General features: G+C 53.9%; 9 protein-coding genes across 9 annotated transcripts; 4 read left to right on the forward strand and 5 right to left on the reverse strand.

Moving 5' to 3' along the window:
• Window positions 1-329: 329 nt before the first annotated feature.
• Window positions 330-2,706, reverse strand: J4E93_006715 (uncharacterized protein; the record flags this gene model as incomplete). The annotated part of the gene is made up of 2 exons (XM_049344626.1): window positions 330-2,126; window positions 2,473-2,706. 2 exons carry the CDS (start codon window positions 2,704-2,706, stop codon window positions 330-332), a joined length of 2,031 nt encoding a protein of 676 aa, XP_049198280.1.
• Window positions 2,707-3,104: 398 nt separating this feature from the next.
• Window positions 3,105-4,779, forward strand: J4E93_006716 (uncharacterized protein; the record flags this gene model as incomplete). The annotated part of the gene is made up of 2 exons (XM_049344627.1): window positions 3,105-3,607; window positions 3,657-4,779. The coding sequence occupies 2 exons, from the start codon at window positions 3,105-3,107 to the stop codon at window positions 4,777-4,779; spliced, it is 1,626 nt and encodes a 541-aa protein (XP_049198281.1).
• Window positions 4,780-5,215: 436 nt separating this feature from the next.
• Window positions 5,216-5,593, reverse strand: J4E93_006717 (uncharacterized protein; the record flags this gene model as incomplete). Its single annotated transcript, XM_049344628.1, has 2 exons — window positions 5,216-5,538; window positions 5,590-5,593. The coding sequence occupies 2 exons, from the start codon at window positions 5,591-5,593 to the stop codon at window positions 5,216-5,218; spliced, it is 327 nt and encodes a 108-aa protein (XP_049198282.1).
• Window positions 5,594-7,944: 2,351 nt separating this feature from the next.
• Window positions 7,945-8,823, reverse strand: J4E93_006718 (uncharacterized protein; the record flags this gene model as incomplete). Its single annotated transcript, XM_049344629.1, has 1 exon — window positions 7,945-8,823. One exon carries the CDS (start codon window positions 8,821-8,823, stop codon window positions 7,945-7,947), a length of 879 nt encoding a protein of 292 aa, XP_049198283.1.
• A 1,627-nt stretch (window positions 8,824-10,450) lies between these two features.
• On the forward strand, window positions 10,451-13,417 carry J4E93_006719 (uncharacterized protein; the record flags this gene model as incomplete). Its single annotated transcript, XM_049344630.1, has 2 exons — window positions 10,451-12,245; window positions 12,294-13,417. 2 exons carry the CDS (start codon window positions 10,451-10,453, stop codon window positions 13,415-13,417), a joined length of 2,919 nt encoding a protein of 972 aa, XP_049198284.1.
• An 888-nt stretch (window positions 13,418-14,305) lies between these two features.
• Window positions 14,306-15,793, forward strand: J4E93_006720 (uncharacterized protein; the record flags this gene model as incomplete). The annotated part of the gene is made up of 1 exon (XM_049344631.1): window positions 14,306-15,793. One exon carries the CDS (start codon window positions 14,306-14,308, stop codon window positions 15,791-15,793), a length of 1,488 nt encoding a protein of 495 aa, XP_049198285.1.
• Window positions 15,794-15,899: 106 nt separating this feature from the next.
• Window positions 15,900-16,388, reverse strand: J4E93_006721 (uncharacterized protein; the record flags this gene model as incomplete). The annotated part of the gene is made up of 2 exons (XM_049344632.1): window positions 15,900-16,174; window positions 16,274-16,388. The coding sequence occupies 2 exons, from the start codon at window positions 16,386-16,388 to the stop codon at window positions 15,900-15,902; spliced, it is 390 nt and encodes a 129-aa protein (XP_049198286.1).
• A 732-nt stretch (window positions 16,389-17,120) lies between these two features.
• On the reverse strand, window positions 17,121-19,597 carry J4E93_006722 (uncharacterized protein; the record flags this gene model as incomplete). Its single annotated transcript, XM_049344633.1, has 4 exons — window positions 17,121-17,729; window positions 17,788-18,763; window positions 18,836-19,308; window positions 19,436-19,597. 4 exons carry the CDS (start codon window positions 19,595-19,597, stop codon window positions 17,121-17,123), a joined length of 2,220 nt encoding a protein of 739 aa, XP_049198287.1.
• Window positions 19,598-20,237: 640 nt separating this feature from the next.
• On the forward strand, window positions 20,238-21,034 carry J4E93_006723 (uncharacterized protein; the record flags this gene model as incomplete). The annotated part of the gene is made up of 5 exons (XM_049344634.1): window positions 20,238-20,296; window positions 20,344-20,454; window positions 20,558-20,708; window positions 20,758-20,838; window positions 20,903-21,034. The coding sequence occupies 5 exons, from the start codon at window positions 20,238-20,240 to the stop codon at window positions 21,032-21,034; spliced, it is 534 nt and encodes a 177-aa protein (XP_049198288.1).
• Window positions 21,035-21,241: the final 207 nt, after the last annotated feature.

The raw sequence follows: 21,241 nt of genomic DNA on the forward strand, positions 1-21,241 counted from the left end.
TGTGCGCTAGCATGGACCCTTGTCTTGAACATGGCAGGCGCACCCCAGGTCAGACATGCACAATAACTTACACCGCCGCCGAGAGAGCTTACTCATACCCGAACATATTTTGGAATAAGATGTGATCGGACTGAAGTTCTTGCAGACTCTACGCATACTATGGCTTGCTGTTGGCAAGCATACAAAAGATTGGTGTGGCACCGGGGTTTGTTAGGCAGCACCGGATGAGACATATTCCAGGGTACAATGTGAATGAAATATGTTTGAACTTCATGCAATGGTATCTGTCTGAGCATTGCTACTTCCGTGTAGTGATATCGCTTATAAAATCATGAAGAAGGACCCGGAGCAGTAGCCTCTTCCTCTGTCGCTGCCCTCTCCTTGCCCTTGGTGCCTACACTTGCATTCGACCCATCTTGTGGCTCGGGATCGGCCTCGGTCTTCTTTTCATCTCTCTGCTCGCGCTGTGCTTGGGCCTCTTCTTCCCTTCTTCTCGCCTCTTCCTCCTGACGTTCCCTCTCTTCTCGAGCTGCCACCCTTTCGAGTCTCTCCCTCTCCTCTTGCGCGTGGACCATCCGCTCTCCAACACCAGGAAACAAGCTGGCAACAAACAGCGCAAAAGCGCGTTCGACTGTGCGCATGCTGTCCCTGAACCATCCAAATCTCTGATCTCTCCTCTGCTGCAGTATTCTCCTCGCAGCTTCCTCGGGTGATAGGTTACCTCGATGTTGCGTTTGGCGCTGGTTGTTGGGCTGAGCCACGCGTTCGGCCAAGGCTCCGACAGGGAGAAGAGCCTCGAAGTGACGACGGACAACGTTGAACTGCTCTTGAAACATGCCGGCTTGTGCTAGGTAAACCACACCTGCGACGATACCAAGCATGATAGGTCTATAGAGGCCGCCACCTCCTGAGAAGAAGTAAACAAATGCTGCCAGCTTGAAGATCAGCCACATATGCCCAGCGACGTTGACCATACGATCGTTCTCTTCTGGTTGGTTTACGTTTACGTTCGCATTTTGATTCTGATTTTGGTTCTGATTCTGATTTTGATTCTGGTTTTGGATTTGGTTTTGATTCTGGATCCAGTCCCGACGTTGGGTCTGGCTCATGTTGGCTAGCTGCCTGTGCAGCTCCAAGTTCGGCGGAGAGGGCTGACCCCCCTGTGCTATCTGCTGTCCAAGTCCATTGAGGAGCTGTCTGTTCTGAGCAAACTGGTTCGTAAAACTCTGAAATGGAAGTGTCGAGACCATGGGGGCAGTGGTGTATGTGCCTTGCTGATCGAATAGAACGCCAACCGGGCCCTGAGGGCTTGATAAGAGGAACAACTCTGTTGGCGCATCTGTAGGCATTGCCTGAGTAGTGTTCTGTGTTCGTGGTTGAGATGTAGTAGGCACAGCTGGAGTCATTATCGGAGCGCCTGGTATTGTGCTAGAGGAAGGTCCGAGAATCGGAGTGTTGATGGCTGTGGACATGCTTGATCGACTGGGGCTTCCGCCTTGTTGACGATCGAGTATGATGTTCAACTCTAGTGCGTCCACTCTGATCTCGGTTACTGAGCGTCTCAGCGCTACCACCTCGGGTTCTGTAGGGAGAAGGGCGAGGGCCCGCTCCACAACGTTCAAGTTCTGGTTGATGGTGTTCAGGTGTTGACGGATGTGGTCAATCCGCCAAACCGGTAGGTTCAGGGGAGAGGTGTTTGAAATTGAAAGTCGATCAGTCTGTGTCTCTGATGGACGCGCAGGCTGCAGCAAGGTTCGCACGTTTTCCATCTCACGTTGTGCTTCCTGGAAGATTGTCTGGATGCGTGGCAACAAGCGCTGGGTACTGTCATGGCCCATTGAGGGAAGAACGCCTGGCGGGACCGGTGGACGACCAAACGCTATCGGCTGAGTAAGACCGAATGCAGGAACAGGCTGCCGGATGTGCGCAGGTATGTTGACCTGATTGTATGTGACTGTCCATCGTGCCCCGTTGGGACCCACGCCTTCGCGTCGTAGTGGTTGGTCGCCATTTCCGGGGAGGTTGGGCAGTCCTTGAGCGGTGTCCGCGGGTCTTGGTGCGTCTGGTCCTGGCTGCTGAGATGTCGAATCTGGGGTCTGCTCGTTGTTCTGCTGTTGCGCCATGGCCTGTGTGAACTGCTGTTGTAGTTGTGGGGGAAGAGGTAGAGGGATAGGGACCGCGTTCGCTTGGCCCGGGATATGATGGTGGTGTGGTGGTAGTGGAGGGAGCGAGTGTGGCCGAGCCTGTGGCAGCGCACGGAATGGGTTCGTTTGCAGAGGGTTTGCGGGTACAGCCGGGGCTTGCGCAGGGCGGAAAGGGTTCGGGACAGTCGCGGATCGTGGCGTAGGTGACGTTGGAGGGTTCCCAGTAGTCGGGAGCTCCCGCAGAACCAAGTGGAGGCTCTGGTCCTTGTTCTCACGTAGCTATATTCACCATCAGCGTGGGTCTACCGCACGTGGTTGGCGACCCTACATTGTCCACGCCAAACACATTGCTCAGTGTGTCGGCGTCATTGGCCACTACTCTGCCGCGATAGATGAGGCGCATGCGCTCTGGGGCAGGCTTCGAGGGCGCGGCATCCTGTATGCGGCTCCGGAGCTCTTTGACCGTGGTGGAAGCGGGGACGTCTGCGAGGTTCACACCACCCTCCACCTCAGACGAGGGTGAAAGGATCTTGAGGTTGACTGTCTGCGCTTCTTCCGCCATGGCCGCTGTGTGTAGTGAGGGACTATGGTGCGAGGTGAAGAGTGCAGGTAGAAGTCGGGAAGTGACGACGTGTCCGAATTAGAGCCTGGTATCAGCTTAGGACCACGGTCGCGCCTGCCATTTGCTATGAAGTCCAGGCGGATAATCTGAGCGTCAGTGCCGCCTCGCCTTTGGATGTTTCGAGAAGCTTGACCTGTGCACGCGATGCATTATTCAACTGTCCATGTCCAGCGGTAGACGCCGTTGCGCGCTAGAGCCCCGTCGCCGATGGATACGTCATTGGTCAACCGAGGAAGTTGATTTTCCCACCACGCGACGCCATAGCCGTCATCTCGTCGCTGGGGAATTGGCCGTCTTCCCGCACTGCAACATTCGAGACCGATGCATACAACATAGCCATGGCGTCTTCCTGTTCGCGCCAGCTCATGCGAGCCCCTCTCCGCCCGCGCTTCCAAACGCCCACACACCGACAGGCGCGCCTCTCCGTCCCGTCTCGCACCTTCTCTTCCACACGCGCAACATATGAGCAGAACTTCCACAGGAAAGAGTCCTTCAGGTCACGGCTGAACTCGGCCCTAAACAAGACCAAGATAAAATGGGAGCCAATACCAATTGCACTCGGCGTCGGCTTCCTCGGCGCATTCCAGCTCTATCGCATACAACGGAGGGAGAAGCATACCGAGGCTGAGAGACAGAATGGCGAGGAAGGTGCAGTGGACAACCAGGGCCGACCGAAGAAGCGCGAAAGGATACGGCCGAGCGGGCCATGGACAGTCCAGGTCATGTCCACGCTACCTCTCAAGGCCCTCTCGCGAGTTTGGGGACGCTTCAACGAGATCGATATTCCCTACTACCTTCGAGTACCTGGCTTCAAGCTCTACTCTTGGATATTCGGTGTCAAGTCAGAAGCCACCAGCCTAGTAGTGACATCTAATGCTAACAAGTCACAGTCTCTCCGAAGTCTCTGAGCCCGATCTCCATGTCTACCCTAATCTCGCTGCTTTCTTCTACCGCACCCTAAAACCCGGAGTCCGCCCTCTCGACCCCAACCCCAACGCCGTCCTCTCTCCCGCAGACGGTAAAGTCATCCAATTCGGTACTATCGAGCACGGCGAAGTCGAACAAGTCAAAGGCGTGACATACAGCTTGGATGCGCTTCTAGGCTCCACCAAGCCCAGCACACCCGCCCAAAACGTCGCAAACTCTCAGGTCATCACAAGCGAACATGAGAAGACCACAAAGGATGAAGAGGATACCGTCCGTGCAGACGAGGAATTCGCAAACGTGAACGGCATCTCGTACACCTTGCCCAACCTGTTCTCTGGACCCTGGCCCAAAGGCGGAAAGCCATCTGAAATGCCCACGGACCAGTCCACCGCACCGGCTGCTTCTTCAGAAGCCGAGGTACGCGCTGAAATGGCCTTGAGCGAAGCTGAGCGACCGTGGTGGGCACCGGCATCCAATAAGACACCTACCGCACTCTACTACTGTGTCGTATACCTCGCCCCTGGCGACTACCACCGTTTCCACTCTCCAGTATCATGGGTCGTCGAATCGCGCCGTCACTTCGCCGGTGAACTATACAGCGTATCTCCATACCTACAACGCACCATGCCAGGTCTTTTCACTTTGAACGAGCGCGTTGTCCTGCTCGGTCGATGGCGCTGGGGTTTCTTCTCCTACACACCCGTCGGCGCAACCAACGTCGGATCTATCAAAATCAACTTCGATCGCGAACTCCGTACCAACAGTCTCACAACCGACACTGCCGCCGACCGCGCCGCCGAAGAAGCTGCAGCTCGCGGTGAGCCCTACTCTGGCTTTGCCGAGGCCTCCTACACCTCCGCCAGTCGGGTACTAGGCGGTTATTCTCTCAAGCGTGGTGAAGAGATGGGTGGATTCCAGCTAGGAAGTACCATCGTTTTGGTGTTCGAGGCGCCAAAGGGCATAAGACCCAGTCTCGACGAGGGCTTCACTGGTATGGAGAGGAAGGGTGGCTTCAAGTGGAACATTGAACAAGGAATGAAGGTCAAGGTTGGAGAGGCTTTGGGATATGTTGAGGAGACCCAGTAATAGTCGACCCACTCTACTCATGCATATACAGCAAATGATACCAGCTAGCAACTTCGATTTTGTCTCCATGATGCATGCGCGTTGAAGCGATCTGTGTTTCCGCTGAACATGGACAAGTGCGTCTCATTCCATCACCTTTCCTTCGACGTCCTTGTTCTTCCTGTCCTGTTCCTTTTCACCCGTTCTGCTTATCTCCAGCCCTGCCACATCGAATTCCTCTTCACCTTCCTCACATGACAGCTCACACCACAACGTTCTCCAGCTAACTCCAGCAGAAGAATGGCAACCTCACGTAAAAGTGATACGACCTTGACAGCTATCAAGCCCATGACTTCGAGGAAATCAATTGCTTGTTCAGGAAACAAGAATGCCACCATGACCAAGATCATCATGAAGCAGACGATGAACTCGCGGTCACTGGAAGAATCGCGGCGCTTTACTTTTGAGCGAGACAGACGGTGGGCGGCTTTCCACCACTGGATGCGCCTTTCTTAGACGTGATAGTGACGTAGGTGGTGTGAGTGTATACGTGATCGGAGTCGTTATCGTTGCCGCAGATATCGACATCGCCGCAAATATCATCGTTGCCACAGATATCATCGTTGCCACAGATGTCATCGTCGCCGCAGATATCACCGTCTAGATTGCCGCAGCCAAAGTCACACCCGCCGTCGTCAGACTCCATGTCCGAGAGGGTATCGTCCGTGGAATAATCCGATTCGGTATCGGAGGTGTTCATAGCGGGTGAGAGCGGCTGTTCTGCTGGGAAGTTAGGAAAGAGCGTTTCAGTAGTGTTGGTGGGTGGCAGACTCATGACAGCGTTGGAGATGGCCGTGTAGATGTTTGATATTCTGTGCAGCCGGCAGCGGGTGGAAGGAGTGATTGCGCGGTGGTAGAAGAGAGTTCCAAGGTTGGTGGAACGAGGAGACAGTGAGCAGGCGTCAACGTGGAGAGGAAAGAACGCCTGGGTTAGGTCTAAACACGCCCGAACGCGACTTCCTGGACTGCAAGGCCACCTAGATTGTCGGGTGAGACCGGGTACATGTTTTGAGTTCACGCATATACAGCAAATGATACCATCTAGCATACCCGATTTTCTTCTCATCAATTCTCAAGCTGAGAACTATATCCTAGTCGCGTGCTGACTGGAAACTGCTCTACATCACTCATTTATCAAGATGAGCAAGCTCTGCCATACATCCTGTCTTCCTTCCCCCCACTCACACAGCTGACTCACTTCCCATCCATTCTACATCTACCTTACATAACCGAGCACATCAATCCGACAACGACCATGAAGGCCACAATCCAACAAACAGCGAAAATGAACAGCATGAATCCGAATAAGAGCATTGCAATCCCAATTACGAGAGCTGCTGCCGCACCAGCTGCCATCAAGATGTAGAGTAGCCCAGTATTGCGCTGATCGCGGTAGAGTTCTACTGCGGGACGAGAGTGGTAGGGCTCTACAGCGTATCGAGTGCGGTAGGGATCATAGGTAATTGCGCGGTCGACTTGGGAAGTGTTGTAGTCATTGCTTGTGACGGCGTCGCAATGAAGATCAAAGCCGAAGATGCGGAGGTAGACGGGCTGGTCTGTTTTGGTGTGGTTGGGAGCCATGGTGGTGGAGAGCGGTGGTTCTGTTAGAGTGTCAGCACAAAGTAAGGTAGTAATGCTTCTATGCGGTATACCTGTAGCGGTGCGCAAATTGGTTATGTTGAGGGACGTTGTCTCCTGCGCAGGAAACAGCGAGCGGAGTGGTCTGCTGTTGGCCAGTCGGAGTCGAGCTAGCAAAGACGGATTGAGTAAGCGCGAGAGTGAAGGTTACACAGAACCAGGATTAGGACTGAAGACGGTCGAACTCGAACTACTGCCGTTCATGGCCACGCGAGTTATCGATTGACATTGAGTACATTTTTTCTAATTCCTTAGAGGAAGATCCACATGACGAAGCATATCTAGCATAACCTTCTCCCACAATGTCTTCGTGACACTCTACCCACTCTTCATCGTTCAAGCTCCATCTCAACCTTCTCTGTTCCGACACTGATGCGGGCTATATGGCTCTCTTTATCAGTGACATTTGTCCGGACACTGATCTCTCCAGCCCGTGTATCTACTTCAATCAACCCACCACCCCCCATCATCTTACACCTCCACCTCCCACAACCTCCCCATCCGCATCAACAACCTCAAAGTTATTAACCTTCTCACCACCACCTGAATCATCGACCTTCCCCCTATACATCTGCGCTCCAACCACCATCCCGAATATCGCAACAACGAGAAGCACTCCCCAAGTCGAGTAAATAAACAACACCTTCTTCCTCCTGTACTTCCGTTCTTTCTCCGCGTCCGAAACAGGAGTCTCTGGTGGGTGAGACTGAGGAAGCGGACCAAGCTCTATGTCATCGGGGTGGGCGGGTGCGCGCTTGAAGAGGCGGGAGATGAAGGTTCCGTTTTGTGCGGGTTGGGGGCGCGGTGGGAGGCTGTCTGGGAAGGGTGATGTAGGTGAGGCGGGTTCTGGGACGGGATGGATGACGATGAGCGGCGGGGAGGTTGGTGGTGAGGGTGGTGTTGGCTGTTCTTGATGCGCTTTTGACGGTGGAGAAGGTGGGTATGGTGGCGCCTCAGGTTCTTGTGGGATTGCCGGGAGTTGGGGTGGTGCTCCGTATGCTGATGGCGCTTCTGCAGTTCTTGGGTAGAGTAACGTGGATAATGGGCGGCGTGCTTGTTCTGATGACTCCATCGTGGCAGTCTGAGGCGGAGGTAGGTCGGTGGTTGATATCTTCATGACTTTGGTGTACAGAAATGTCGGTCCGTCGCTAGATATTTCGGCGCTTGTGTCGACTGAAGTATGTCTTGATGCGTCAGGGTAGCAAGTTGATGTGATGTGGTGAGAAAAACGGGTAGAAACCAAGTGCCTGTTAGGCGCAGTACGGCCGGTGAGCGCACAGACTCGAAGTAGAAGTGAAGGCAAGATTGCTTTGAGATTAGTGTATTGTATGATGCAGTTGATGCTTCTACAGAAGTCATTCTCGAAGTCGTCTTCCGCTCCGGTTTGAGCTTCCATTGATCGATGTCAATAGTCAGTCACCAAAATTAAGTAGCCGTATCCTGCCAACTTCCCCACGCCCGAGACGACTTCTCTTCTTCATTGTACTGTTATACTAGGCCTTGTTGGTAGCTCTCGTGTTCGGCCCATTCGTCCTCCCATTCCTCTCCACCAATGATCTCACCGCTGTCGATGAGCGAGGTAGACCTGCAACGACAGCATCTTCCAAAACTTTCACGGTCCAGAGGTCGAAATATGCCGTAAGCCTTCTCCTCCTGTGGAGTCAAACCAGCCATACGGAGGTGTAGATGCTGGTCAATGTGCGGGAAGGAGCCGTCTGTAGGGCAGCTCGCGGCATGTATGGCTGATTCATTTCGAAGTGACCAATAGAAGCAATTCCGCAGGCACTGCATTCTGAAGTTGTCTGTCGATGCGTCGGCTATGTCTTTGTCGATGAACGAATTGCGTATGGCGACGTGAACGGGTCGAGATCTGGGTTCGTTTCCTGGGCGCAACTCAGGCGCTGCTACGCGCCAGTCTAAGAGTCGGCTTTTGCTTGTCCAATAGGTTGTGTTTGCGTATGACAGTCGAGATACCACATCATCCATAGCGAAACTGCCGAGAGAGATACTGTTGACGATGATCTGTGCTGGTAATTTGCTGATAGCTCGTAACTTTGGTTGTAGAACTTCGCCAGCTTCTAGATGAATCTTTTGACTCGTGCTGAGGATAGCTAGGCCGGGGATCTTCTTGCGAACTATCGTCATGGAGTACACAGGCCATTTCGAAGAGGGAGTTTCGAATTGTGCTCCCTTTTCGAGGAAACGCTCAGGTAAGTTAGTATAGTGATAGTGAGGGTTGTTGAGCCAGAAAGCAAAATCGTTGGTTCGAACGACATGGTGTATTGTCTTGACCGGGAGGAATTTGTAGACCATCAAGCGCAGTTCTGTTGGTAGATCGAGAAAGCGGAACACCTGTTGATCGGCCATGGTCGAGAGAGAAGGTTGAAGAAATCTGTAGATCGTATTGAAGTGGTCGTAGTAGGAACAGCGCTCGTAAAGTCTCAGTAGATAAGTTTTGGGCAAGGGACCTGACGATTGCGCAATCCCATTACGTAGTAATGAAAAGCTCGTTCACTTAATCGTAGTCAAAATTTGCCTACAGCCTCTTTGTGCGAGATCACAAATCTACATCTTGGTTGTCATTCAGTGGTAGCGCGACGATCCGTGATGACGAGCCACCTACAACTTCCGCCATTCATACGGTGCCCACACGAAAATCTGCTCTTGTTGAGAAGTATTGCGACAATGACCGACTCGCACGCGTGCGAATATCGGTGTTCGTTTTACTTATGGTCCGAGTAAGCTCCTGGCAGACCCTCTGACGAGATGATTCGACATTGCATTGATACTGGAAGTACGATCGAGAAGAGAAGCGCGTAATAATGTCTCATACAGCGATCGTTCCTGGCAGTGCCGCACTTGCGCATACAGTAGTCCCCACGCACGTCCAAGGAGGCGTGCATAACCGCCTCACCGGCATACGTTCGCGTCTTTTGTTGTCCGGTCGATGCCGGTGAGGTGTCGGAGAGACCGACGATTGAGTTTGGCTATATTGCGTGCATGAAGTGGCTGATGGTCAGCTTTTCGAGACCTCAGCCTTGTGTCGAGGTTTGTGTGAAAGTGGTGTAACGTGGAAGCTTAGGAAACCTCACACAGGCATCAGAACCGAAACGATAGGCAAGCTAGTCTAACACGGCTAGCACATGTCAGACGCCAAAAATAGCCCCATGACATTTTTCGGAGCTGAGGGAACATGAGCGAGATCATGCACATCTGGCTTGTATGCAGATCCGCTCGCTTTGAGATACTCCGTGATGGTGATGATGCAATCTGCCACTCTAGGCATTGAGCTCTTCGAACACGTCGCAAATGTCACGATCGCACAAGAAAAGCAAAACATCCAGTGTACAATAATGAGACGCGATATGTATAGTTTGCATACCCCAGGCGATACGCAGGGGCGGCTGCAGCTTCAGGCACGTTGAGCAGAGGAGGGCTTGCAACGCCGCCTAGACTAACAGCTGCTGTCCCCACTTGGCGTTCTTGTTTGCAGGTTCCATCCGCCGGGCTATGGGCACAGTGTATGTATCTGGATCCAGCGACGTTTGCTGTCGTCTCCTGGTGTCACTGGGATGCGGGAGTGCAGCCACAGAACGGGGAGGACGAAACGTCGATTGCGCCTTGGAAGCCCTGAACAGCAGAAAGGCGTTAGAGGCAGCCTGGCAGGGCATTGGCAATAGCAGCACTGCCACGGCTCGCGATATCAGCAACTTGGTCCGGTGTTAGCTGCACCGGGACTGGTCTTGCCTTCTCCATGTCATTCCATTAGTTCCGCATGCCTGCACGTGCGGCGGCTTGGGCTGATCACCTACGCCGTGCATCTATGTAGCTCGATGCATTGTACTTGAGGAAAACTGTCCAACCGCGCAATGCAGTCTTACCCGGGTATAGTCTATGGTTGCTCAGTCTCGTTTTATTATTAGCTGAGCGCGTCGTCTCCGCCCCGCCATCGACAACCTGCTCTGAGGCGGAGCTTGAAGCTGTCAACACTGCGATGCCTAACTTTCCATGGACCAAGTCGAATCGGTCGCACCAATCTGTCGACAACTCCTCGTCAGGGCAGCATTCGCCCGTACCACCTGGTAAGGAAGCATTTGGGCGGCCAATCGCCGGCGCCGCTGACGGGCAAGCGCTGGCAGTGAACGAGCACGTCGCCGCGCAGCGATACCATACTTCAGACAGCCAGCAGGCGCCTGTACAGGCTCAGCAGCCTCTTGTGCAACAGCAGCAGGTCTCGGCTGGCGCTCCGCTACAGGGCCAATATAGAGAACAGCTTCCTCAGCGCACGACGAGTCACAGGTTGAGTGCCCACCTCCCTCTGGGTCAGTCGTCGCCGTCGCAGGTTTACCAGCAACAACCCGGCCCCGCGCCAGTGTCTGGTGCTGAATCGCCTCATCGCGGCCCCTATCAGCCCCAGCCTGCGCCTTCTGCATACACGCCAGAAGCCAAGAAGCCATCGCTGCGCAGTCGCATCGCTGCCGGAGTCAAAGGGCACAAAGACCAGGAAGCCAAAGCACAGAAGAACGGCCTGGGCAGACGACAGTCAGTCCGGAAGAGCGACCCCCGCGCGCAGGAGTATCAGGCGCAGGAAGAGAGCCGTGTGCAGCAGTGGCACCAGCACCAAGGGTCGACTTCTCATCTTCCCGCTTCGAACGAGCAGGACGAAGACAACCTCGACCCCTTCCTGCAGAAAGACGAGACGCCCCAGGTACCGCCCAAGGATATCCAGTACCAACAGAACTTGCCGCAGCCTCAGCAGTTTGCGCCGCAGCCGCGTCAGGAACAGCAGCCGTACAATCGGCCCCCACTTGACAGGGTAAGCACGGAGGGAAGCTATTCGACCCAAGGCGGGGTAGACCAATACAGCCCTGAGCAACACCAGGGCCAGGGTCTCCAGCAGCCACGGCATCAGCAACAGCAACAGCAATACCAGAGCTACCAGCCAGCTGTCCAGCACCCGCAAGCCTCGGGCGACTACCAGGCCTTCAACCCACAAACCGTGCCAAGCCCTCTGCTCCAGAACGCTCAGCTGCACGGGCAAGGTGGTCCAGTCCCGCAAGACATCCAACAAACTTACTTCCTGTACCAACAGCAGCAAGCTAAACTCCAGGCCCAGGGCCATTCGCCGCTAGACAACGCGCAGCAAAACACGCTTTATCCGCAGCAGTTTGCGTCGCAGCTTCAGCCGCATCAAGACCAGCAGCAACAGCCGCAACCTGGCCGGCCAGCCTCGCAGCAGCAGATTGACCTGCAACCCCCACAGGCGTCTCGCCAGCATCCTCAGATCGCGCAAGAGGCCCAGTCGATCGAGTCGCAGCGCCGTCCCCCTTCGTCCCACCAGCTCGCCCCGCCGTCTCCCCTCCAGCCGCAGTCCCACCAGACCTACGACGCGCAGCATCCCCAATCGTCCGATCTACTACCGACCAACATAACACCCCCACACGCGCACGACAGCATGGCGCCTAGTGCTCAGAGCAGTGCTAGGAACACCATCAGGAAAGCGAACGATGGCAGCCAACCACAGCCAGGCGCACCGTCGCGAGAGTCGTCCATGCTTTCACAGCCTCCCGCTCAAGGTCAGCCCCACGGTCAGCCGCCTGTGTCGCCGGGCCTGGCAACATTCGACGCTAACGTCGTTCCAACAGCTTCGCAAGGACAGCCATACCGCGGTGAGAAGCAGCCCCAGCAGGTCTCAGAAATGGGACGGGCAACGCCACCGCCGAGGACATCTGTCGCCGATATGTCAGAGGAGGAGATCGAGAAGCTGCAAAAGGAGCATGATGTTCTACGTTAGTACATTCTCTTTGGACGAGCCGATTGCATCTAACACAATACAGGCGAAAAGTACCAAAAGGTCAAGCGATACTTTTTCGAGCAGCAATCACAGGTCCATCAGCTTCAGAACACCCTCGCAAACCAGCGTTTGTCTTTGTCTCGTACATCCTGGGATGACAGCGAATATGCAACACGCTTCAACCGATTGGACGGATTGATAGCACAGCTGTCCTTCTCAATTCGCAAAGATTGGAAGAGTATACCTACGTGGCTACACAAGGTGGTCAACAAGACAGCTGTTGAGACAGGCAAGCAAGAAATGACGGCTGTCGGCCGCGCTGTCATCTCGCAGTGGCTGGTGGAGAACATATTCGAAAAGTACTTCCACCCAGACCTCGAGCCGGGCTTTTCGACGCAACTGCAGTCAATCGTCTCCAACATCCGCAAGTTCTCGCCGCCGTGTCATAGCGCGGAGGATGAAGACACGCTCGCTGCCAAGATTATTAACTGGCGGCTGGCCACCCTGGAGGGCCTTGCGGACACTTTGAGAGCACCACAGGCCACAGCCAATCGCGAGGCGCTGACTGAAACACTCAACGAGAAGCTTATTGCGTTCCTCCAAATGCACTTGAATGACCCTGCGCCTCCAGATCTTAATGGAGGTGTGCCTATGATCATCGAACTCGCCATTAGCATCGCACAACATTTGCCCCTTGAAAGCCGTGAAGTACACATCGAGTACTTTTATCCTGATCATAGCATTGTCCCCGACTTCATGAAGATTGAGTCCGGCATCCCCGCGCTGACGGCACCCATCGTGGAGCGGGACGATGCCGACAGAGCTTCGATCAGAAGCATGGCTTCCAGACCTGACGACAACATGTCGTTAGCGGAACAAGAGCAAGCACAGCTACAGGGAAGCCAACCACCAAGAGAAGATAAGAAGCGCGGCATGTTCGGTTTTGGTGGGTCGAAGAAGCCGACGGCTTCTCCTGCTACTCTGGGCAAGCGGGAATCGTCGCTCGGTCAAGGTGGCAGCCAGCAAAGTCTCACGCAACATCCGCCAGGTAGCTCTGGTGGACCAAAGGACGAAGCGCCGCCACCACGTGTGCGTATGGCCGCTGGTGTCTTTGTACAGATTCGTGGCAAGAGCATCTTGATCAAGGCACCAGTGTACCAGATGTGAGCGACCCTGATGCGACAATGATAATGAAGATGGACGATTTGGATTGAGCGATCTAGCAAGCAAGCGTTTGGTTTATTTCCTTTTCCACTTCTACACAGTATGATTGGGTTCTGAGATTGGATCTACTGCATCTAAAGTATACCCAGGACGATTGATGGCGTGTTTTGGAGCGTTTCTTAGTCGACTTGGAGTGCATGCCGATACCCTCGTTGCTGTTACGGTTATGATTGGAATAAGAACAGATTCTCTTGTATCATGAAAGAGATCTCGCTTTCTGAGCGGCTTTGCGTGAGTGAAAGTGTGGGAGTCCGCGATTTGACCGCCCGCAGCACTGAGCTCAAGGCCCGAAACCACGCTAATTGCGGCGTCTTTGGACTCCCATTGGCCTACATCCTCACCTGCCCTTGTTTACCGAATCCAAACATTCTCGTCGCATGCTTGATAAGACTGTTCTGACGATGGAAGACATCGTCGTAACTCCGCAATTCAAATGTGAGCATGAACGCGACGGCCCTAAGCCTCGGCAGTTACTGATCAGTGCCAGCGACTAATGCCTCCGTCCCATCACCGACCGCGACACACGTCGCATGCCTCAACGGCGCGCGCTTGCAGATACGCTGTCTTACCACGTTGGAAATCGTGCGCAGTATAGCGATACCTTCAAGTCATGATCTTAGAAGCTCGAGAATCGCCTGGTCAACACCTACCCTACCGCCACTGGCCTCGTCCACGTCGCGACCCTCACCCAACTCGACACCACCCCGTCGATCCTCACGCACACCGCGGCCATGCTCGAACCGCGTCCTCATATCCGATGACGATACCACGCGTGTATACGATCTTCGCGACGAAAAGTGGAACGCCGTGATAAGCAATGGCTCGGGCGGCATGGGCAAGAACGTACATGCCGAATTTGGCGCGAACGAGGATGAAGTTATTGTCTGGAGCGACTTTACCGCATGCGCCAAGATATGGTGTCTCAAGACTGGCAGGGCCGTAGAGATACGTGACCCGAAGTTTGTAGGCAAAGACGGAAAGGGGTGGGGCTACCGGCCTGGCGAGGATACAGACTCAAGAGGTGGAAGACGAAGAGGCGGCGTTCTGGCACTGCTATGTCGCGCAGCAGGCGCTGATATTCTATTGCTCCTGGCTCCAGGCACATACAAGGTCATCAATCGCGTCGATCTTACTACAAGCGACGCGGCAGGGCTGAGATGGAGTCGCGACGGTCGCTGGCTGGCTGTCTGGGACGCAGCTTCTGCTGGCTACAAACTCCACATATACACTGCCGACGGTCACTTGTATCGCGCCATAACCCGCGAACCCTCAGACGGCGTCAGCGAGTGGGATGTGGAAGGCTTGGGTATCAAGACGCTTGAATGGGTGCCTGGGAACGAATGTCTAGCTGTCGGTGGCTGGGACCGTCGCGTTCGTATTCTCTCTGCACGCACCTTCGCACCCGTCGTTTTCCTCGACCATACACCCGTCATCGATGTGCCCAGCGCACCCGTATACAGCGAACATGTCGATAGCCAGGGCAACCGCAGCTTCACGACCTCGCAGCAGCCCGTCACACCTCCAAAAGCAGCCTTGGAGAAAAACGAAACCGGTCTAATGAAGCAGGGTATCGGCATGTTGACCTTCAATGCAGACGGCACGCTATGTGCCACACGCGACGATAGCACACCCTGCACAGTCTGGATCTGGGATCTGACCATCCTCCGACCTCGATGCATAATAATCCAATACAGTCCAGTTAAGAACCTGCTCTGGCACCCCACCGATCCAAACCGTCTGCTCATCCAGACGACCCAAGACGAACCCACCGTATATCTCTACACAGCCGCCACCTCGCATTCACCCTCATCCTCCACCTCGCATTCCACATCCGCCCACCAATCCTCTTTCCAACATCCACCCGCCATTCTCACCTTATCCTCTCAAATCAGCAAACCAGCAGGTTCAGCACCACCCCGCTGGTCAACAACCTGGCTCTTCACCTCACCAGATAAGAAACCCGCACTCGTATTCGGCCATCAGCAAGCGCACGTACTGGTGTGGCCTGAGGGCAAAGATAAGATCTTGCGCTTCGAGCGCGATGATGAGGATGAGCAGGAGGAGTCGGACGACAGTCTGTTCGACATACTTACTGGACGGACGCCGATACCTGAGTTGAACGGAGACAGTAGAGAGGAAGAAAGGCTGGAGGAAGATGGGTTTGGGGATAGTGTAGGGACGGTACAGGGGTTGGATGATACATTTAGAGGGAAAGGGGGGAGGGAAGTTATACACGATGATCGAGAAGGCGAAGAGAGGGAGCAGAGTCTGTACGAAGAGGGTGTCTTGGGCGAGAGCGGGATGAGCGAGATGTTCTAACACTCAAGCACCACACCTGTGGAGTTTTGGCGATCTCTAAAAAATATACCCATACAATTCTCTACTAATAACAACATCGAAAACATGAAAACCGTATCCCATCCCCTCATTTCTTCCCCTCATCCTCAAACCCCCACCGCCCCGTCTGATCCAAGCCCAGAGGATTCTGCCCCGTCTGCTCCTTCCCCGCAATGCTCTCCGGCTTACTCTCATAGCTATCCTTGTTCTTGCCGCCCAGCAGCTCAGACTTTTCTTCTTCGTGGCCCATGAGGGGGCCCAGCGCGGGTCGTGTGGTGCCGCCGAGGGCGTTGCCGAGGGGGCCTGTTACACCTTTTTCGAGGGGCGCGCCGATGGGGCGGAGGGCTGTGCCGAGGACGTTTCCTGGAGGGGTTTGTTAGAGGGGGGTTGGGAGATGTGGGATGGTGGTGGTTCGGGTAGGGAGAATGAGGACGGAGGGTGGGATGGAGAGGGCAAACGTACCAATAGGGTCTCCGATCGTGCTGAGAAGACCTCCAGAGCCCTTCTTCTCTTCCTGCTCGTCATCCTGGGGTTCAGTCTGAATGTGCTGTTGCTGCGGCTCTTCCTTGTCTGACATGTTGAACGATTTCGGCTCGTGCGTTCCAGTTACGTCGAATGTGTAGGCTTGTTGTTTGTTTATTTCAAGAATGTGAAATGCGGTAGGAGCTAGGAGTTTATGGAGTTAGTTGCGTAAGGGTCTCGAGCGCAACGGCTTTATGTTAGTTGCGCAGGTTACGCGGCGCGGCGCGTTTCCAAGGTTCGGGGTGGTTGTGACGTCACATGTCATGGGTGGGGAGGTTTGACGCGCTCCCTTTCTTTTTGGTGGGGTGCGGTACGCGACAAGGAGTTGACGACATCACCGCAATATTTGCATCAATCGAGGAATCCATACTTGAGAGTAGACATATAATTTTCGTTGGAAAGAACATATGATATAGTGAGCATAGTAGCAGGCACTGAGGGCACCGCTCGGAACCTGTCTTCCGCCGCCGTCCATATGCGCAAAATTGCCAGATGCAAGCGTTTCCATCACACACAAGGACAGCCAGGAAGAAGAAACAAATCCCGCTTCGTCATCACGATGACGCTTTTCCACCCTGAACTCGCAGTACGCAAAGCAAGAACAAACAATCTGGTAAAACACTTTTTTGATGTGCAAGAGGAGACGCGCTCAATCGGTCCGCGTTGTTTGGAGCTCTCAACGGTTGACGCTACGGCGAAGTCGTCTTGCAACTGCACTGTCAGTGTTTGATATCCTATGTGAGCGTGAGACACTTACTGTCGTGGGCAGCAACATGTACGACCGTGCTCAGCCCGCTACAGTGGGACGAGCGCTCGGATCGATATCCTCCTTGGTATGATGCGCAAAGATCGAGACGTCGATGACCTTGTCATGCTTGTATCCCACCCTCGGAAGTCTACCAACTCGGATGAACTTGCAAGCGCTTAGAAAATTGCCTCGCCAATCAGCGTCCAAGTCATCGCCATTCTCGTGGTGAACGTTGAGCAAGATGGTCTTGACAACTCTTGACGGCCCTGTCTTGAGATAGTCGAAGTTGTTGACATACTCGTAGCCACCGCGGGCGCGATAGCTAGTATCAACCATCTCCAGAAGTCGATCCACGAGGCACTTGCCGATTCCCTTAGAAACGAACCCCGGGTGAACAAATAACTCCATGTCGAATGTATAGCGATATTGAGTCGCCTGACCACAGTGGTCGTCGAGGTTGATGAAGCCGACAATCTTCTCGCTCTTATAGCCTGGGTCGAGCCTGTGCTGATTGCTCTCGGACACAGCTACCAGAAAAGGAAGACCTGCGCTGGTGATATCACTGATTATCGCAGCAATTTGAGTCACATCGCGTTCGTCAAACTCGGGCGTGAAGATGGTATCCCTGACATAAAAGTTGTAGATTTCCTATAGCTAGTATTAGCAAGACAAGTTTATCATCACTGATCTAGCATGATCGACTTACTGTGATGCCTAGAACATCCGAAGCCTGGATAGGGCGAATGTATATGTTGGCTTCAGGACGCAGCCGTCGATCTACCATTGGTTGGACGGGGAGCTTTGACTCTGGGATAGGGCGGTTCCGTTTTGCCATCGTCTTTTGGCGCTTCTGTTCTACACGCCTGTTCTTTTCCTGGACCTTCTCTTCAGTGGAAGCCAATTCCCTAGGGACAGAAGGGTATTTTGGATCGTCATGGTTGACCCTAGCATCGGGTACCTTCAGAGCGTGGATGTAGCTAGACTCATGTGTGATCCGCTTCGGGCTCTGCCCTTCGTCATCTTCGATGATCTCTTCGTAAACTAGATCCTCATAAAGCTCCCACCAAGGCATGTAGTCGACAAGATCGTTCTCATCAATGAGTTTTGGCTCGGACTTTGTAGTTAACATCGTCTGCCAAAACTCTCTGAGAGTTTCACCCCCAACCTTTGCTTCAAGCCAGTAACGAGGGGCCAATTCTTTGCCGGCAGCGAATGTGTCGGGTGGGAAGTAAACTGGCGTGATGCATTCGGGAGGGTGTGTGTTCCACCACTTCTCTATATGAGCGCCAAAATGACGGTCTGCATGACCTTTGCGTCCGGTCCATGTCTCAGGAGCGGGCAGCCAGTCACCATTCCAGTCTGTCAGCTTCTTGATGTCGTAATCCGGGTCTCCATTGCTGTTAGACCTGAAGCTGACGCCGCCATCACTGTCGCTGCTCGAGGGTATATACTTCATGTCTTTTGTCTTGGGCCAGACTGTCTTCTTGAAAGGCTGTGGACCTCGAGGCCATCGTGGATTTCCCGGAGCTTTGGTCATGGGTGGAGGCTCGGCCTTGGGCTCGTCCCAGCCGTTGTAGGTGGCGGGCTCAGGCATCGCAGTTCCACGCTGTCCGTTCTTTTCATTGCCGCGCGAGGTTGTTGGTGACGAAGAAGACGAATCTTGCTGATGATTTGCACCGTTGCTGCACACATGTTAGTAAACCTGAGTTGTATATCATCTTTCACGGCATCAAGGCGCGCGATGGTAGACTTACGAGATAAGATCAGGCTTGCTGTTCATCGCTAACTTCGACTGACTGGACGTAGCAGGCGATCCATTGATAGCGACGCCGCTACCATGGGCAGAGTCTGCTTTTCCACCGTCGGCAGAGCTGCGATTGCGGAGGTGAGGAGGGACATAGACACTCGCTTTTCCGTTGGATGGCCCGGCCATGTTCTTGACAATCTTCTTCTTCTTGCTGCGCGAAGATCTTTTGTTAGGCGGCTTTTGGTTCGAGTCTGGGTCTGTTGTGCGAGGTGGAGTTGGAATCGTAGGTTTGGCAGGCTCGATGGCACTAGCGTGGTGAGCGGCTGCCTTACCACGGCCGTTTCGACGCGGCGGCTTGGGTGGGTTAGAGAATTCGGATTGCCGAGCTAGCCAGCTATCCGGGTCGTCTGGTTGTGCGGGAGCGCTCTCCTCAACTGCGAATGGTACCCAGCGATGATGGCCAGATTGAGACTTGTTAAGCTAGTGTTGGATGTTAGTCGTGTTGGTAGGTGAAGTGGGAAGACTGGAAGCAGGTGGCAGAACTTATATGCCGTCACTTTGGGGCGGTATAAAGTCGGCACGGGAAGCTAGGTGCGCCTTCACTTACCGAGAGGTTTCCGAAGTCCTTTTCCTGCTGCCAAGTCATGGGTTCTTTGGTGAACTTCGTGTCGATTTGAGCGTCCTTGACTGTAGCATCGTCCAGCTCGATCAATGGAGGTAGCGGAGGCAGTGTGCTGCGCGGACACCAGTTACGCGCGGTGCGGCTCATGATGCAGGTTTCCGACACTTCTGACTGGGAAGAGGACGAGGGGTTCCCAAACAATGCTGATGGGAGCGGAAGGAGCGACCAAGATGGAGAAGATGAAGAAGTCCTTGAGATGTAGGAGCATCCAAAGTCTGAGGTATGGTTTTCTAGTGATGAGGCCGCCTAACAGGTTTGGCGAGAGCATGCCAGCTTCACCTCACCTAGGGCTCTTTCCTCACTGAATTTTACCTTGCCATGACACATCCCACGTGTCTATCGCTAGTGCCTACCGAGAAAGGCAGGCAGCCACAATAGAGAGAGAACATTACGGAAAAGGTTACCGACGCGACATCAAGACGTACCTAAGTACACAATATCGTGAGACAACACCTGAACATCTATCTGATTAAATAGACGGACGGATAATTAGACGAAATTTCTTGAGCCATTTCCCAGATTACAGTCACTGATAGAAAGTGGAAGGCGGAATGAAAGATTTCCGAGATTGCTGAAAGGCGACGTGATAACGGTGTTGTTGCTTTAGCATGTAATACCGTCAAATGCAAGTGTCCGTAAACAGTTTAGCCGATGAAGGGACGAGCTCTACACTTACTCGACTGCCTGCCTGACAGACAGACAGAACCCGGAACGTGAAACGCACAAAATGCTGTCAATACTGCGGAAGGCACGTCTTAAGGACAAGGAGATGCGAATCTTGATGCTGTGCGTATTGCAAGAGTTTTTGCGAGATCGGAGGCTCACTGCACCAGTGGGCTTGACAATGCGGGAAAGACGACCATCGTGAAGAAGATCATGAACGAGGATGTGAACAGTGTCAGCCCTACGCTTGGTTTCATCATCAAGACGATCGAGTATGACGGGTACGTATGACAAACCTTGGCCGCCTGGTGAGACTGACGGAACAGTTACAAACTCAATATATGTACTGCACCTGGTTGTCCCCTCACAAAGGTGTACTAACAGCACAGGGGATGTCGGTGGCCAGAAGACATTGCGGACATACTGGAAAAACTATTTTGAGAAGACTGACACGCTCATCTGGGTTGTCGATGCGACTGACCGCGAGCGGATAGACGATTGTCGCCAGGAATTGGCGGGGTTGCTGCTGGAAGAGGTTTGCACAAGCATGAACCCTCCCAAGCGTCACGAGCTAACGAAAGAAGCGTCTGTCTGGAGCCAGTCTGCTTGTTTTCAAAAACAAGAGCGATGTGCCGGGGTCCATGACGGAAGACGAGATTCGCGAGGTGGGTGAGGGCTTAGGAAGATGTTGAGCCTGGTTGGCGGGCCAATGCTGACGACGGCGTACAGGGACTGCGACTCGACGCCATCAAGACACACAAATGGCACATTATGGCGTGCAGTGCCATGACGGGAATGAACTTGCAGGAGGGGCTGGAGTGGGTGGTGCAGGATGCAAAGGCGCGCCTGTTCTTGTATTGATGCTTGCCGACATGCATCGCGGTGCCAGGGGCACGGCAGCCCAAAGGCTGGATGCGGGTAGTATAGCGGTAGTCGAATGACAAGCTCCAACCGCCCAAGTGTGGAGCTGGCGTCGACCGGCCGCAGCTGGACGTCGATGGTATAAACAAACAGCCATCGAGGCCGTCTGGACGACCTACATCCCTCTATCTCGCTGCTTCTCTCCAT

This window comes from Alternaria ventricosa (genome assembly GCF_023758065.1).
Source record: "Alternaria ventricosa strain BMP 2768 chromosome Unknown scaffold_11, whole genome shotgun sequence".
In the NCBI taxonomy this organism is placed as follows: domain Eukaryota; kingdom Fungi; phylum Ascomycota; class Dothideomycetes; order Pleosporales; family Pleosporaceae; genus Alternaria; species Alternaria ventricosa.